Raw genomic sequence first — 18,155 nt, forward strand, 5'->3', positions numbered from 1 at the left:
GACTAAGGTTTGCCTGGGTGGTTGTAAGAAATGTCTTTAATTGCCCAAAGCATCGCTTCTGCACTGCCTGGAGCGGTGCCTCCCACCAGCTCCAACAAGTGGCAGGGTAGGTCACTCATACAACACACGACCATAAAAATATGGTGCCAACAACCAAAGTAACCAAACCAGCTGCTGGTTAATGCATACACATAACCCAGAAACCCTCAGAGAAACAACCTTGCTTTAACCAACCCCCTCTCTGATCCCTCCCCACCACTTGTGAAACAAATTCCTACCACAGAGCCAGCAAGGCGCGCGGCTGAGGCGGGTCTGGGGCTTTGGGACAGCGAGTGACAGAGGGTGCAGAGGGCAGAGCCCTGCCCGGGATCAGCCCTGCTGGAAGGGTCATGCTGCAGGAATCGAGCGGGACCGCGGGCGGAGAACGGCTCTGCCAGCCTGCCAGGGCCTGCGCCGGGGACGCTGACAGTGCTCCAGGGCTCCGGAGGGACACACACCAACACAGCTGCAGAAAAAGCTTACAAGGGGCAAACTACAGCTGGCGAGGGGAGGGGACGGGGCAGGCAGGGATCCTTCATCAGCTGTCACAGAGAATACACGTTCCAAAATTTTAAAGGCACATCATAAGCTTAGCAGCATTTGGGAGCCAGTGTTTCTTGCTGGTCCTACTCAGAGGCTGCAGACAAGAGTGAAGCAGAGGTGAACAGAATGTAAGAAAAATGGACAAACTAGTGCTCCTATCCCAAAACTATATACCCTCCCAGCTCCTAGTATGCCTTTCTTTCCTAGAAAAAGAAAAAAAAAGTAGTCTAACAGCTGTTGGGTCTACCTGCTACTTACTAGAAAGGAGTAGGGGAATCTGGTCAAGTGCAAGGCAAGTCCATCCCAATCCACAAGGACAGAAATCAAGGATGCCAGGTTCTCCTGCATGGATCAGTTACATCACTTACAGCTAAATACTCACATTATAGAGGGGCAGCTCAGGTTTCTAGGCTGGCAGCAGCCAGCACTGTCTGATGATGCCCAGAACAAGACTAAGGTGTTTAGGAAACAAAAATAATCCCTTTACAAAAAAAGTGCAGGTTAGAGCATAAGGAACCATTTCCATATTGGATAGCCAGTTACATTTCCTCCCTGAAAAGGAGCTCTGAGCCAGTATGGAAGGTGCTACAAGTGCAGTGTACTGACTAGCCTAAAATGTGTCGAGAAGCTATTTGATTAAAAAAACCCAAAACGATCCCCACAATCAACCCAGTGTTCGTACTCTTCCTATGAGGGTTGGTAACCCTTTAAATGGTGCTTCCCCCACCCATATTTTACTTAAAGCCACAAACCAAAGTATTTAGGATTAATCAAGTAGTGCTTGCTGGGGCTCTGGGGACGTCCTTAGGTCATTGAAGTGAACGTACACGTGCCCACCTTTCAGTGCTGCTGCGAGAGCGGCTGTGGCAGAGGTCAGTGGTGGCTCTGGAGTGCTCACACGCACAGTGGAGACAAGAGACCCCCTGCCAGGCCAAATGTTACCAGCCAACACGCGTGGCTGCAGTGTGAGGGAGGGGTGTTCTCTCTAAGAGCTCACTAACACAGCCCGTGCCCTTGTCCACGTGCAGTTACACTAAATGGAGCAGCACTCGGAAGCAAGCGGTCAGGTCCCCCTGATTTGGCCACAGCATGGAGTGGTTATATACCTTGCCATATGAACACAGTCCTAGGAGGTTTCGTTAGAGCAAAATGTATTAATGATGTACCCGGGAGGAGTTTGGCATGCATGGGGCATCAAAAGAAACTTCACCGCAGGTGCTATTTACCCTACAGGCTCACAGTGCATAACCAGCACAGAACAGCGCTTCCGTGGTGCTCTCAGACAGTTCTGTCTGTCCCCGAGTGCTTTCTGACCACTTTGCTTCCGTGGACCTGATCCACTGCCAGGGTCTCCACCTCCTGCGGCTGGGCGGGCGCGGCGTGGTGGATGCGATGCGCCACCCCGATGTGCGCCTTGTGCGGCTTCTCGCGGGCGGGGCTGTGCGATTCGCCGGGCGCGCGATCCGAGGGGATCGGTGGGATCACCAGCGGCCTCTCCTTGATCAGATGCACCTCTGCCGTTTCCCTGGCCAGCAGGAAGGGCGTGGGATCGGGCATGGCATCCACGGGCTCTCGCAGCACCAGCTTCCGGCTCTCCGAGCCTATTCTGTAGGCCTCTTCGAACTCGGGGTTCAGCGGCGTGGACAGGCTCTTCTTCATCCTGCGCCGCGGCGTCTCCGGCAGTTTGTCCTTGGGAGGGGACGGTTTGTAGCCGGACAGCACGGGGCTGCCGGAGGGGGTCCCATCCGAAGTCCCGCTGGCGTTCATCAGCTTCTTCTTGGCCGCGTGCAGCTGAGAGGTCAGATACGCAATCGTGCTCGCTCTCTGCTCCAGTTCACTGGACAACATATTGAGCTTATGGCTTTTCATTTTTAGCTCTTCCAAATACTTCTTTTCTCTTTCTTTAATAGTGTTTTCCAGCACCATTATCATCGCGTTCTTTTGTTCGAGTTCTTTCAACAATTCACTGTTTTCAGCTTCTTTGATTTTCAGTTGAGCTTCAAGATCTTTGCACTTACTTTTGAGTTCATCACTTCTTGAACCGCCACTTTCTAGAGTAACAGGAGAAGCAGAAGCGTTTCAAATTAACAACAGCCATTATGTAAAACAGTACAATAGGGTTCCTCCTGCCACCCCTGAGAGAAATCCAAAAGACTAACTCCAATCATCCCACACCATCCCTCATCCAGGGATGCAACCTCAGGGAATGATCTTATTTCTTCTCTTTAACTGTCATTAACATAAGGCATATAAAATAACTAGGATCTAGTGTATACACACACACACACATACATATATATAAATTTAAAAAAAATAAAATATATAAAAGCTTTGTGGTTCATTACAGCACCAGCTCAGCTAAGTTTTAAAAATAGTCTCCCTCTTCTGCCCCTAAAATTTGTGTCCTGTGTTCCCATATAGCAAGCAGGGAACTGTCTAGTGGAGTCAGCAGTTCCAGGTGCTATTCCTGGCTCTTTCACAGATTTCCTGTGTGACCTTGGGAAAGAACTTTTGACATTTAATTCATAAATAAATAAGTCTGGAGAGTAGAAAAGCAAATACAAACAATGAAAAAAAATTAGTAAATTGGACATGAACATTAATAAAAAGCCATGTATTCCTTACCTGATGAGTCTGAACTCTTTACAGTCAGCTCATAGGTTAAATCTGAGGAAAAAAAGTTGTTTATTTTTGTTAGAACATTATCATGGAGCCCATACATCACCTGGTGAACAGATTTACAGTGACAGCTTTCAATAAATACAGATTTAACTCTTCCCACTGCCCAAAGCAAGAATAGGAGATTCACTCCAAATTAGCAAATACGTAAAACAACTGAACTATCAGCTTTTTAAAGAACAAATGAAAAATACTGGGCTTTGATCAGCCAGTTTGCCACGAGATACAAACTGCAGACCCTGAATCCACCCTGCTGGTGGGCTTTGCTGCTGAGGTCTCACTGCTGAAGCGGGAGCAGCCCCTCCAGGGGATGGGTACCTGTGCAGCGCTGCTGCAGGCGGCGCAGCTCCGCGTGCAGCCCCTTCAGGGTGTTGGTGTGCTCCCGCTGCAGGAACAGCAGGTTCTTCTGGGCACTCTGCAGCTGGTTCTCCAGGGTTGAGGTGGCCATCTTGACCCTGCCAGGGAACAGACATGGAATTGTGACGGTGAGTTACCTTGCACATATGGGGATCCTCCCTGTGCAGCCAGGATCAGAAGGAATGGCTGTTTTCTACTGTTAATGCATTGGTTGATGCATCAAATGCCACAAAAGGTTTTTCTGCTTTAGGACTATTTCGATTACAAGTGCTCCAAGTTCACCAAAAGCCTAATTATACTGTAGGCTGGAGCAGGGAGCTCATTTGTTTGGAGTTAACACATTTAAAAGATTAACTTCAGACAGTCTAAGTCATTAATCCTGTTACAAGTTAAAAGCAGAGTTCTGAGGAATGGGCTACTGTCCCTGTCTTGCTGAGGGTTTCCACTTGCCCCCAGGGATACAGGGACTGGTAAAATCCTTGGCAAGAACAAGGGAGAAAGCACTAAAATGCAGCAACACTAAGGAAAAAGGGAAAGCAGGGGTCTGAGCAGAGCCAGGCTGGTGGCACTGCCATGGATGTGGCTGCCATGGGTGCCCAATCTGAGATGTGGACGCTGGCACGAGGAAAGCTCTGGCTGCTCCTGGGTCTCCTCAACACCAGGCCCAATGGCACAGAGCAAGACAAGGATAATGCTTCACTCCAAGAGAAAACAAACAGATTTTTCTTGCTCAGGTTACGAGTACATAGAAACCTGTTCCACCACTGGGCTTCCCTTACAGAACAGCCTTGTAGAAGTAAGCCCTGGCTACAGCAGTGCTCACGCCCAAAGACAGACACAGTGAACACAATTATGCTGGCAGACATCCTTGGAGACCCCCGTGCTGCCAGTAGGAAAGGCTAAATTCTGTTGTATGTGCAGAAACCATTACAGTAATTAGGTTACAAGGATAAGTGCAGAGTCAGAACTCCTGTTGCCCGGACAACCACCTGCAGTGGCATTGCATCCATGCCTGGAATTATGGGACCACACAAGGTGTCCAAGGTGGACCTTCATGGGTTTGCCTTGGCATGGCAAGAGCTACCCACTGGGGCTCTCTGGTATGGAGTCTTATGGCAAGAATTTTTTTCTACCAGTTTAAAATTGGTAGAGCATAAGCTCAGAGCAAGTGACACACTTTTGTTATTCCTAAACATATCACAGCCCTGAGTTTAATTTTATACTTTTATTCCCCAAAAGAACACCAGACTTGGTACTCCTGCATCTTGGTGACGCACTAAAGCACCTGGGGATGTGGTGTAGAAATCACACACACAGAGCCCTCCTGATTTCATCAGTGACCTGAACTGACTTCGTCTTCGACTGACTTATCCCTACAGAAACAAATATTTGATTGTTAAAAAAACAAAATGAAGGTGTGAAGGATGTGCAGGAGCCAAACAGCCTGGTTACCTTGTAACAGGGATCAAGGATTAAGTTCAGTGCCCAGGAATGTGGCAGTGGAGCCAACTGTGCTTCGTCGAGTGAATGGGTCATTTTACACTCACCATCGTTAGCAAACAAGCAAAAATTATGGACCAAACACACTCTAAAAAGGGATTTCTAGAATTCTGGTTAAACAAATTTTGCAACACCCCATCACTGCCACACTAGTGGTCCCTCACAGCCACAGTGCTGGAGGGCTGTTGGAAGGGACACTACACAGTCACAGCAATTACTGGGGCACCATTAATTCTGAGGAGTGAGGATATTTAAGCTGGGATACATTGTCAAAGTGACATCCTCTGGCTTGCAAAGCTGACATCAGACAGACGGGAGCTTTACTGAATCATCCCATTCCTTCAGTGCTCATCCTGCTCTGATCGAGCGAGCGTGACAGCAGGATAAAGCCACAGCTGGAGCTCTGACTGTGCAGGACACCGAGGCTCAGAAGGGATCCTTAATCGAGGAATGTGTTTTCCAAAAGAAACCCTAAGCTGTCATAGAAGTAGGTGAAAGAAAAGCCTCCACACAATAACCCAGAGCTTCTGTTCTTACAATGGGCATTAATGGTGGCTTTTCACCTGTAACCATAATCTGAACAGGAAAATACTTGCCTGAATAGGAAAATATTTCATCACCAGCAACAGACAGTAACTGTTCCCAGCTCAGTCCATGCAAATAAACATGTTCATTAAAAACTAATTCCTAAATGTTCAAAAAAAACAGAACAAGGCTCTCACTATTAATCTCCTCAATTGCTTTTTCTCTTTGATCTTCTGCATCTGAAAGATCACACCAGGATTACCTGCTCTGAAGAAAACAAATATAATCAGAGGCAAGTGAGTGTTATAGGCTCAGGAAGAAAATAAGAACTACCAGCACCAGAGCATCATCATCCCTGCAGCAGCACTAAGTTAATCAGAGCGATCAATTAAATCAACCCACGATGAGTTTTAGCTGCAGCCCCTCTGCACTAAGGAGCTTCCCACAACCCTCTGCAGCCTTTCTGTGCTTCTCCCCCTCACAGCAGCCTGGCTGTCTGCTGTCCCCTCTCCATCCCTTCAAGAAAAGGGAAGGCCAGCGAGCTGAAGCCACAGCCTCCATGGATGTGTGGGCAGCAGATCCAGCTCCAAACCCACTCACCCACCCACTCAAGCCTTTTTACACAGCACAGCCAGCACTGTGAGGTCTGCTCCCTGTGCTCTGGGAAAGAGCCAAAACTGTCAAACCAGGGAAAGGAAAGGAAAGGTGTCTTGCACAGACAGTCACTACACAGAGACACATTTGCTATGTCTCATAGTCCTGGGATTGCACTAAGCTGATTCCATCTTAGGCTCTCTGAAACAAGAAGGCCAAACACCACAAGAGAAACAGCAAATGCAGAAGTCAGTGGTGCCCTTTACAGCCCAGAAGAACAATCTCCACCTCCCACCATGGAAATTGGTGGGACAAGCTCCCAAATCTACCAAGCTCTGGCTGGATGCCAGCAGATAAATGACACCAGTGCTGGGAAGAACGCTGTGACCACATACACAGCACAAAGTTATGGCACTATGGTTTTTCCCCCTTTGTCTCCAAACAACAACAAAAAAAAGTTTGCTATGTTCTTACACAGACAGAACTGTGCAATGCAGAGCTTGGCAAAGTCCCCTGGGAACATGCACAGCATTTGGGAACGATGACAGAACACTAAAGGGACACTGCAGTGTCCAGGGCTGATGGTGAGGGTGACACACCTCCTCTTTGGCAGCAGGACTGGCCCTGAACACCAAATGTCCAACCTGTCAGCAACAGAGGCTTTGTGTAGATGGTGCAATGCATTCCACCCTTCCAACATCCACAATTTCTCATTCCTCAGGACCACCACAACACCAAATGTTTCTATATATAGGTCAGAGATTGAGACTTAACTCCTCCAAATGATGGATTCACAATTTCTCTTGAATATAGCCAAGGAGGAACAAATGGAATGAGTCAAACAAAATTCCCTTGGGAATGTTAAGTACAACACTTTAATCATGACTGCACCTACCTAAGCCATCATCTTCCAGTAAAGCAGAGAGGGTAACTCCAATTATCATTCCTGTAAGCTCATCTGAAAAGGAACTGTTCTGTCTCCTTACAAGTGCATGTTCTCTTCAAAAGGGAATATACACACAGAAAATCTTATATGGAAAAGGAAAAAAAATATTAAACAGAAGCTTTTAAAATGCAACTTAATCCCATGCTCACCATAAACAGTCACTAGCATTTTAACAGCCACATCTTGCCTTGCAGAGGATGTGCAGGCTCCAGGCCTTTTTGGATCTTAAGCATTTGGAGAGAGTTCAAAATGTTTCAAGGCAACAAGCATCTGGCTGCATATCAGATGCCTCTGCACAAAATCAGAGCATCTCTATGCCCTGCTGCAAGATCGGAGGAGGGAGATGCTAATCTCTGACCTTAGACACAAGGCCAAAGGATGGAACGAAGCCCAAACAACAGTGATTTAACATTTTCATTCCTGTTTGGTATCCACAAAACAGAACACAATAACCTCCTTTTACGTGGATGGGGTGACCATCACCTGAGAAGCTGCTTTAGCTCCCTGCCAACTCATAGCCTTGAAATATGTATGGGCAGACATTTCCCTCTCCACTGCGCACTGGCCAGCGCTCCATCAAAATGTAACAAAAGCTGCCAAAATGTCATTTGTTTGCTATACAAAATATCATTTCAAGAACTAAGTAAGGACAGTGGATACGATACCTCTTGCAAGAACCTCCAAAGTTTTAGCCAGACCCCATTTTAAAGATTGTCACTGAAGTGACCAAACACAGCTCTAATGCTGAAATTACTGACAGTCACTTTGTTGTTCTTTGCTTAGATCAGCTCTCCATCTCTGAGACACAATGCCATCCCCAAAGTGTCTGCTCAGCTCCTTTCAAAGGACATGACAAAGGAGACCCTGCAGCCTCCACAGCCAACTCAGGGGCTTTGCTCTCCTGCTTGGACATGTGTTTTAAGTCCCCCACAAACTGATTCTACCACACCACTACACCTCTCCTGAAGCAGATCCAGCAGAAACACAGCTCAGTGACAAACTGCTCCAGTTCCAAATTTCTGCTCACCCCTCATCCATCTGTGCATCAGACTAAGCCAGTTCAACTAGTCCAGTGCTGCTGGAGTCAAGCTTTTCAGACAATACACTCAGCCTACCCATCCACCTCGGGCCATCCCTCCCCTTCTCCAGCGCTCCCTTATCACTAACACCTCTTGCAGCAATACCTCTATCCTCAGCCTTCTGCATGACAATATAACAACGCTTACACATTATTAGTGACCCACTAACTTGTTCTCATCTTTTTGTTTGTGTGTTTTAAACCAAGCAAAATTAGTAGTTCTTTCCTGGAGACAATGGAAGGGAAGAAGGAATTGTGCCACTGTCCTCCCAGAGGAAGGACATGATTTCGCTTTCTCAGCTCCTTTTCCATTTCTACTGCCTCTGATGCTATTTTGCTCAGTGGTTTCTCTGCCTGACTTTCCCATCATTTTCTGATCAGAGGCTGTGTAAACTCTTTACAGTTAACCTCTGAATGTCCTGCAATCACACATTTCAGTGTTTTAGTAAGAAGATGATTTTTTGTTACTCCTACAGCAGCTGGTATGGCAGCAGGAAGAATAACTGAGTGGACACCACCCTGGTAGCAATAATTTAATTCTGGATGCTCCAAAGGAACCAGCTGGTTCTTTAACACAGAACTCAGCGAGTGCCAAGGTGCCTGACTGTCTACCTGGAGTCAGGAGCACTGACAGGAACAGTTCACGTGGTGTTTTCTCTGCCTTAAGACCACCCAACCCCAGAGCTGGCACAAAGAAAGAGATTGAAAGGAATGAGATGTTAAAATCACTACTGTGACAGAGACCATTAGAGAACCAAATCAAATAGTCCTGCAGTGGCATCTCACACAGACACAGTTATTATGACCAATACCAGGGTGTGCTATGGCTGTACAGCTGTCAGGAACAAACAGCCTACTCTGGCAGGAAGCTTTGAAAATTACCCAATTTGAGCCTAATTCACTTTAGGGAGACAAAGAAAGCATTACCTAAATGACACTGACTACTTCAAAAGAACCCCTTCAACAATGATGAAGCGACAATAAAAGTCCTCACAAGCAAGATTACATCTCAGGTAGAGGAATAGGTTGCTTCTCTTCTGCTCTCTAGCACACGCTCCTAAAGAATGGGTCTTCTATTTTATTCAGCCTTTCGTTCTGAGGATAAAACAATTTTTTATTTTATTATAACCTCCAGCAAAGCCACAGAATGCAAACTGCTCCCCAGTCACAACCAGGCAGTCACAATATTGCAAAGACACGTTAGTCTTTCTAGTAAACCAACTTCTTTTGTCAGAGGAATGACAAGAAAATTAATATTCAATTCTCCCAGACTAACACAATATCAATGTTACACATAAACCTGAGCCTCATTCTATTTTTTTCCAAAGTTCTCCCACTTCAGTTAAAGCTCAATCAGGACTTAAGTTAGTAAGGTAGGCTGTGGGTGGTTTTTGGTACGAGGATCTGTTAAGTATAACTCCAAATTCATGCTTAGAAATAACACTATACTATGGAATAGTCATGGGCTTTCTTCACAGATCACATACTCACTTATGAACACTGCATGCCCTCTCTCAATTTATTGCCCTCTATGAGCAAGAATGTGAGAATTGCACCAGAAATTGAAGAAAACGTATTTGTGCAATATAAAAACCTGCCCTTTCTGGAGCCTGCTGAAACACAAACCAAAAGAATTACCACACTGGTTTCACAGAACCAGCTTGGCTGGGCCTTTTCCTGCTCCCAAACTCGACAAAAACCCATCACCACACAGACGTGAGACCATTTCACCAGCCAGCCCAGCCATGACTTTGTCTCACCCATCCCACTCACATACACTGAGCAAGAATTTAGTGCTGCATTCCTGAAATGCTCCAGATTCACCTTCCTGGTCACTCAGTGAACCAGGGCAGGGAACTGGTGCAGCTGAAAACAAACCCCTTTTCCCGCTGGCTGTTTTCCGATGGCGGGTTCACGGTGCAGCACTGGAGATGCCTGGGGAAGGTGAAAAAATAAAAATATAAAATAGAATCTGTAAGCAGGTCAGGGGGTGGTACAGGCAGAACTGCTTCCTGCAGCAGCGCCAGCTCCAGGCACTCGCCTGAGCTTGAGCTCCTACTGCACGAAGTGCAGAAATGATGATTTTCAGAGGCTCCCAGGGATATTTGTGAAACATGGCAGAAGGCACTGAAGCCTTACAGGAAGCTCAAGCTGTCCTGAGAAGTCATTTACAGAGAGCAGCTATTCTAAAGCAACTCCACAGAACTGCACAACTATTTCCAGGCAAATGTAACAGGCTGAGGAGATGCTTTTCTCTAATGCATTCTGTTTCATAAGGCATTGATTTTTATTATTTTAGAACAGCAACTACGATCAAACACACAAAAATTGGTCCCCACTTTGCTAAAGGTTTTGAGAGCTGCTGATGAAGGAAATCTGGTCGTGGTGATGACCTATGTCCAATCTTTCCTAAGCAAGATTTTTTTAGTGTTTAATAGCAGGCTGAGACAAAGGCTCCCAAACAGAGGTGCTTTATACCCTCCCTTACGTAACCCAGGTACCTCAAACGGAGACAATAAAGCCACACAGCTTAAACCAAGCCTTCCTGAGGCTGGAAAGAAACAAGCAGACACACTTCCGTTCCAAAGAGAACCTGCTGGTTCTGACACCATTCCCACGGCTTTTCCTCACAGATGGGCTCTTCCCGAGCTCCACACCTCTGCTCCACAGAAAGGCGATCTGCCGTGCCTTTTGTGCCCTCCCTCCGGGCACCGACTCGGATTACAGGCAGCTACTGTTCCCTGGCATATTTTCAGCCCTTCTGGAGACAGCTACCATTCTGTCCACAGAGAATCCATGACATTTAACAGTTTTCAGTCAGTCCAGCACTGTTTTTAAATAACACTGATTTTAAACCCTATCTCTCTCAATCAAATAATTTAAACCAACAAGCAGCAGTGTATTTTAATATTTCAAATACAAACCAAAGGTTTCCTTGGAGTAAAATGAGAACAAACATGTTCCTCAATAGCAGGAAAGAAATCACAGTCCAAAGAAAAGCCTTTTTTCAATGATTATTTAAAAGCACTCAAACAAACAGCTTGCAGAAGCTCCAATACTCTGAAAACATCCATTTCAGCAATATTTTGTCATGCCTCTAACATCTAGTAGTAAATAAATGTATTGTTCCTGTTTATAGTACTATAGTCTTTAACAACACCAGGAGAAATGAGCTGGTACATAATGGCAAAACATTACTGAACAAAATCATTCCCTGCTCACGTGGAGATGGACTAACACCCATCATCACACTGCTGGACACCCTGCTTTAGAGGAAGATGTTTTTTATATCACTTTAAAATGAGCACAGAGACAAATCAGGCCCACATTCATTGATGATACTCCAGCCAGACAGGCGAAGGTGATGAACAGAGGTGAGGGACAGCAGGTGCTAAGCAGGGGGCTGACACTGCCACTCTGCCCCACTCAATGAACTCTCAGCCATGTTCACGTGCGGCTCAGATGAACACTGGATTCGTGCACAAGAAGGGAGCAGAGGGTTTGTCTCAGCAGAGCCCTGCTGATCAGGGTTCAACAAAGGGCACCCTCCCACCTCTACCCAGCCAGGCCGTGGGCAGCGGGCCCTGGAGTGCTGCTCCTGGGTGCTCTGCTGGACCCTTCTGGGGGGGCTGGCCCTGCTTACACACTGGCCCACTGCAGCAGCCCCTGCAGACAGCAGAGCTGTGTCTGTGCTGTGGGACTGTCACAGCCACTCGTGTCCCCGCGTGCCGGGCACCTGTCCTTCTCCAGCACCAACATCCCTAAACGTTCCTTTTGCTGGCTGTGCTTTCCAAACCAGCAGTAAGAAAAAGCTATTTCACACACTCAGCTTTGCCCCTCCTCAACTGATTTGACTGCTGGATTTTCAGTAAAGTGCTACTCAACTGAACCCATCACTTTTAGTTACTAACAGACACATATACATAACTATGCATAGAAAGAATCACTTGTCAGCAAAATAAATTCTTCAGCATTATAAATCTTCAGAAAGATGATGTCTGTTCTCTCTATAAAATAAACTACAACTTGCTACCTTTTTAAAACTTTACTATGCAAAACTAAATTAAACATGAACTTGAGTAAAATGATTAAGAGCAATCTTTTTAGTCAATATGAAAACAGTTTTGCTACTTTAAACACTTATTTTTTAAGCCACAGAACAAAACCGAGATGCCTAAAAATTACAGCTGTCCTCCCTCTATTATGCTGCTTACAATGTTGAATAAATATTTTATTTTACTTTACATTATGATCCACATTCTGCCATAACAGCACTGGGGAGTTTGTGTTCTGCCTCCTGCAGTTAAAGGACTGACTAACGTGGTCGATCTGGATGAACAAATATATCGCCCTTAACACCTACAGCCTCCCGAAGTAGGGCACGCTAAGGAACAGTGGGATTTTTGTAACAAAACACATTTAAAAAATTATTCTAAAGCCCTGAAAGTATGCAGCTCTATATGAAATCTGATGTGAAGGAAACAATGGTAAGAAATGAAATTATTGCTGTTCTACAGTTTGCAAGAACTACTGGACTGGAAACTACTTAGAGTATCTGGATTGGTCCTGAGACCTTTGTCTTTTCTAAGGGGATGAGGGAGGAAACTCTACAGATATATGAAACAGAAGTACAACAAGAGGATGAAAACAAGTGGTTAGCATCAGTTTAGCCAATATTCTTTCTTTCCACTTAAGCAGCTGATACTTTCCCCTATGATGACCTTCCTATCTTTGTTGTTTTACTAAAAATGACTGCTGGAGCCTCAGTACAACCAAGAGCTTGAAAAATCAACAATATTACAAATCAGCCATTATCTGTGTATACAGCACTTGCTTTAAACTGTCAAACCAGAAAGCAATGTGCAGTTTAAAAGCATAAATGTCAGTCTCCCAGAGGCTCAGTCATAATAATGCACTACAGAATTGCATTCACTAATGAGCAAATTATATGGGAAAAGGCACTGTATTTACAGTCACATCCATTTGTCTTTTATTTTTTAATTAAGGAGTATAATTGATATTGCAAAAGCTCAATACAGCTTTTTAAGTGTAAGCATCTTACCATCTAAGTAAAGCCAACAAGTACCCTGGTTGCTTCCCATGCACCTGCAATGCAGATCAAAACAGACAATTCCACCCCCAGGGCTGCCTCAGCTTCTGTGTTCACATTTACCTTCAGTGTCTCAGCTTTACTCAATTTAATAAGGTGGGCTCAGGTGCATTCCACTGCTGTCCAGGGCGGGAAGGGCCCCTCCTTCCTCCCTGCTGTCCCACCCCATGTCCTGCGTAGGGAAACTGCGTCTGGAAGCATCTCCATGTCTGAAGACGCCCTGCACTCCTCTGCTGCCAGATCCACAGACGACAGGCGTTCTCCGTCAAAGGAAAAACCTCCTTCTCTCAATTATTCCCAACCCACTCCAAAATAAACACAATCCACCCGTCCAGCCCTTTGCAGGCCCTGTGTTGCTCATGAAAACGACACTTTGCAAAGTGAAAAGGTGCGATGCAAAAGGCGCCTGCGAAGGATGCGGGAGGATGCGGTGTAAAACCTGCCCCGGCGGGTGCGGGCGGTGCAGCGGGAGGCGATGGGCGGCCGCTCTCCCGGGCTCTGTCTGGGGCACATCCCAAACAGAAATACCGACACGTCCTTTCCCCAGAACCGGCACAAACGGAAAGACAAGGGGGGGTCCAGCGAGATGCAGGGCAATCCCTTTCCCCGCTGTGCCCCAGTGACGGGCCCGGGGTGCGCGCAGGAAGCGCTCTGCTCCAGCGCCAGCGCCCGGCGCACCGGCCCGGAGCCGCCCTGCGCGCACCCGCCGCGCTGCTCGCTGCCCCGCAACGGCCGCCGCGGCCCTGTGGGCTCTGCCCGGCCCTGGGGGGCTCTGCCCGGTCCCCCGCCAGGCTATCTCCAGCCGGGGCGCGGCTCCTCCACCAGCCGCAGGTCCCGGGGCGGGGGCCGCGGCCGCTCCGCAGCCCAACGCGGCCGCGGGGCGCCCCTACAGTCCCGCTCGCCCTCACGGGAGGGTCCCTCGGCGGGCGGCGGATTCGTGTGAGGGGGAAAAAGGCCCCAGCAGCGACGCCGCCACCCCGCTTCCCAGCCGGCCCCGGGGGTCGCGATGCCGCTGACGCCCCCTCACAGCGGGCCGGGGCTGAGGGCGCAGCGCGCCGCAGCCCCCGCGCCTCAGCCGCCGCCCCGCCCGGCCCCTCACCTGCTCGGCCCCGGCCGGGTCCGCCGCTCGCCCCGCCCGAAGGACCGCGGGTGCCCCGCGGGGCCGGCACTGACCGGCGGCGGCACCGGCACCGGGGGCGGCGGCGCAGGCGCAGGTGCGGCTGCGGCACCGGGCCCGTCGCTGTGGCAACCGGGGCGACAGCGCGGCCCCGCCCGCCCGCGCGCGGGGCGGGGCGTGCGCGCGCACGGGGGCGCGCACGGGGGCGCGCACCTGGGAGAGGAGGAGGAGGAGAAGGAGAGAAGGAGAAGGAGAAGGAGAAGGAGAAGGAGAAGGAGAAGGAGAAGGAGAAGGAGAAGGAGAAGGAGAAGGAGAAGGGCCCCGGGTGTGTGAAAGGAAGGGATGTGCGTTCCCGGGAGAGGCTGTCCTGCTTGAAGCCCAGCTGGAAATGGAGCCCCATGCAACTCCCCCCTCTCTTCTTCCCCCAGTCCGGTGGAATGGGGAGGAGAATCAAAAGTGGAGCTTGTAGGTTGGGTTAAGAGCAGTTCAGTAACTGAAAACAAAGTGAAATAGAATAATAATGATAGATAATAATGATAATGAAAAGGGAAAGGAAAAACACCCAAAACAAACGTTGCACAATGCTATTGCTCATCTCCCGCTGATTGATGCTGCCCTCCCCAAACCCAGATCAGCCCCCCGGTACCTCCCCCAGTTATGCCCCTGGGCATTATGTTCTGTGCTGTGGAATATCCCTTTGGCCAGTTCAGGTCGTGTGTGCCAGCTTTGCTCCCTCCCGGTTTCTTTTGCAAACCTCCTCACTGGCAGAGCATGATACACAAAAAAGAAAAAACCAGCTCTTGACTTAGGATAAACAGAGCTTAACAAATACCAAAAGAGTGTGTTATCCACACCATTCTCATTCCAAATCCAGAGCACAGCACTGTGAATGACTGAGCTCCCTCCCAGCTGAAGTGAGGACAGAGGTGCACCAGGTGTGTCTGTGTGTTGGGAGCAGGGTGTGAGCACGTGTGTGTTGGTGTGAAGGATGAGGGGGGTGGAAACACATCTGTGAGCAGAAGTTGTGTTGTGTGCTCCAAAGGATCATGGCAACATGTGTGTGGATGTGTGGGAAACAGCCTACCGGGAATTTTGGGGGTGTTTGTGCTATTGGCACACGTGTGTGTGAATTTCCCCCCACTGAAGCAAGGACAGCTGCAGCAGAGCCCCAGGAGAGCTGTGGGGTTGGAATTCCTGCAGCCTGTCCTGCTCTGCACTGTCATTTCTGCATTAATATATGAATAAATGTGACCTTCAGCTGCCCAACAGCAGGGTAGGCTCTGGGTGTGCAGCCCTACATGGCTGGACATTCTTTGCAGTTTCTCTACAAATCAATGTTGAAGGTTTGGCACATGGCACAGTCACTGGCCTGTGATTCTATCTCTGGCAGATGCACACAAGCATTTATGGATGCAGTGTCTTTTCTATGTCTGTAATGGAAATAAAACACTTCATTATAAGGGGCTTCAAAATTAAGAGACAGAAGCTTGGCTTTTGGAAGGAAAGGCCAATAGAGTTTCCACAAGTGAGAGATAATTTTCTTAGTCAAAAGATGCACTATATGCAGCACAGGGAAGTATTACACATCCTTAACCAAAACCAAATCCAGCATCAAGCTGCTGACTCTGGCTCTACCTGCCTTCAAGGGATTCTGTTGTGTGTGAGGACACAGATGGATCTTTATGTACTTTGCACCTTGCAGCTCCTAAAGCCAGGGAAAAGGAAGCACAACATAGCCTAGAGGGAAATATTTTAAAGAAAATTCATTAGTCCTTAGTCAAAGCTGAAACCAAGGACAACCAGTTTTAAATGGGTGTTTAGAAGTGCAAAGCCTGGTACAGGAGGAGATTTAGCTCTGCCAGCAGCAGTGCAGGAGGGCCCTTCCATTTTATCCATCCAGCTTTTTATATAAAACATGGGCTCTTAATTTAGGATCCCGTTAGGTGACAACCTAGTCTGGGAAAATGATTCAGTTAGAACCTGTGCCAAAAGAGAAATGCATTTGCCATCTGACTCATCCTGGCAGGGAAGACAGAAGGATGTTAAATTCAATATGGATCCCTAATAACTGAACACAAATGAAGGAAAACCCCCATCTGTGTTGTTCCAAAGAAGGCTGTTTTATTAACAGGCCTTAAGATGTGACATTTATAGAACAGAAATATGTACCTGTACTCCGTGTAAGGAAAACCTGTTGGAAACCAAGGGATAAAAATACATTCATTCAGAAACAAGACTGAAATAGTCCCTGAGCATTTTTTCCATGTGCTCCTGAAGAGCACATTGTCTGAAATTTTCAGTTCTCAGAAGTTCCAGCCTGCAATTTGTCACCCCAATTTGTCCTTTGAAAGGCTGCTCTGCCTCTTGCCAGGTGAGCAGCACTGAGCTGCCCCAGTTTCTTCATCTTCAGAATGGAACGTGGGCATGGTAATGATGTGTCATTAATGTCTGCAAAATTCTTTACAATCCTGAAGAGGGGAGTGCAGTATAATACAATTACTATAACTGGAGCAAGTTCTGACCCCCGTTGCAACCCCTGAACTTTGGAGATAGCCAGAAATTCAAATCCCCAACCCACCAAAGTGCAAACAGCAGGCTCTCAGATATGAGCCTTTTGCAGTAAAATCTCACAATGTTTGTGGTCCCCCAAAATTAGAGATCACAAAAGCTTTGTCCTGATGTGCACTGGTCTGTGGAGCTTCTTGCTGGCTCTCTGCTTTCCAGGTGTCTTTCTCCTAATTTTTCTTTTTCTTGCTTTGGCTTTTAAAAAGCAGAGGTTCCAGGGAGAGGGGAGAGCAGCAGAGCTGGAAGCAGGAAGGTTTAATCACCTCTCCCGTGCCCTGCACACGGATGTTTTTTCTCTTTTCTCTGCATCTCTAACATCAACAAGCACAGCTGGCCTGGTTTTGATTCCGGTAATGCAAATCTTAATCCAGGCACCCTCCACCCTCTAAAGCCAAAAGAGTTATTATTAATTAGATCAGCGTGGCTGAGATGAGAATCCGGGATTAGCTTCCCATTCACCCTGGCGGGAAGGGGAGCAGCTCGCTGGAGTGGCTGTCCCTCTGTCTGTCCCTCTGTCTGTCCCTCTGTCTGTCCCTCTGTCTGTCCTTCTGTGAGAGCAGGAGCTCACGGGCTGTGGGATGAGTTCCCTGCCCAGGCAGCACCAGGAGAGGGAGGGCAAGGGAAAGGGATTGTGCAGAGCCTTTCCCAGAGCTTGGTGGGGAAGATCAGCCAGGATGAAACCCAACCTAAATTCTGAAATCTGGTGGGTGATGTGATCCCTCCCCATCTCAAAGGGGAAGATTTTAAAAACCAGAACCAAATATGTGTAAGTGTAGAGAGAGACCTCTAACAGTGAATGTTATTTTGTACCTCTGCTGCCAGACATCCTGGTGGAGGAGCATCAGTTAAAATCCTCCCTGCCTGACCCCCTCAGCGGCACCATCCAAGCCAGCATTCCTCCCGCAGGGCTCCTCCTGAGCGCTGCCTTTGGTCCCTTTGCTGCGCTTTACCAACGGCCTCTAAGATAATTAGCAGCCATCAGAGGAGAATTAATTTTTAACAAACTTCTCCCTTCGTGGGAGAGGGAGTGGAAAGCTCAGTGAATGGCAGGAAAAGTCTGTGCAGGGAGTGACGACAGGTCCTTTTAGCGTCCTCCAAAAAA

The 18,155-nt window shown here is 47.8% G+C and overlaps 1 protein-coding gene across 1 annotated transcript; it reads right to left on the reverse strand.

The window, feature by feature from the left end:
* Window positions 1–6: 6 nt before the first annotated feature.
* CCDC92 (coiled-coil domain containing 92) lies at window positions 7–14,646 on the reverse strand. Its single transcript, XM_038152650.1, has 4 exons — window positions 14,471–14,646; window positions 3,580–3,716; window positions 3,208–3,249; window positions 7–2,633 (listed from the first exon to the last, which is right to left on the reverse strand). The coding sequence occupies exons 2-4, from the start codon at window positions 3,707–3,709 to the stop codon at window positions 1,861–1,863; spliced, it is 945 nt and encodes a 314-aa protein (XP_038008578.1). The 5' UTR covers window positions 3,710–3,716; window positions 14,471–14,646; the 3' UTR covers window positions 7–1,860.
* Between the last annotated feature and the right edge of the window lie 3,509 nt (window positions 14,647–18,155).

Source organism: Motacilla alba, chromosome 15 (genome assembly GCF_015832195.1).
Source record: "Motacilla alba alba isolate MOTALB_02 chromosome 15, Motacilla_alba_V1.0_pri, whole genome shotgun sequence".
NCBI classification, from domain to species: domain Eukaryota; kingdom Metazoa; phylum Chordata; class Aves; order Passeriformes; family Motacillidae; genus Motacilla; species Motacilla alba.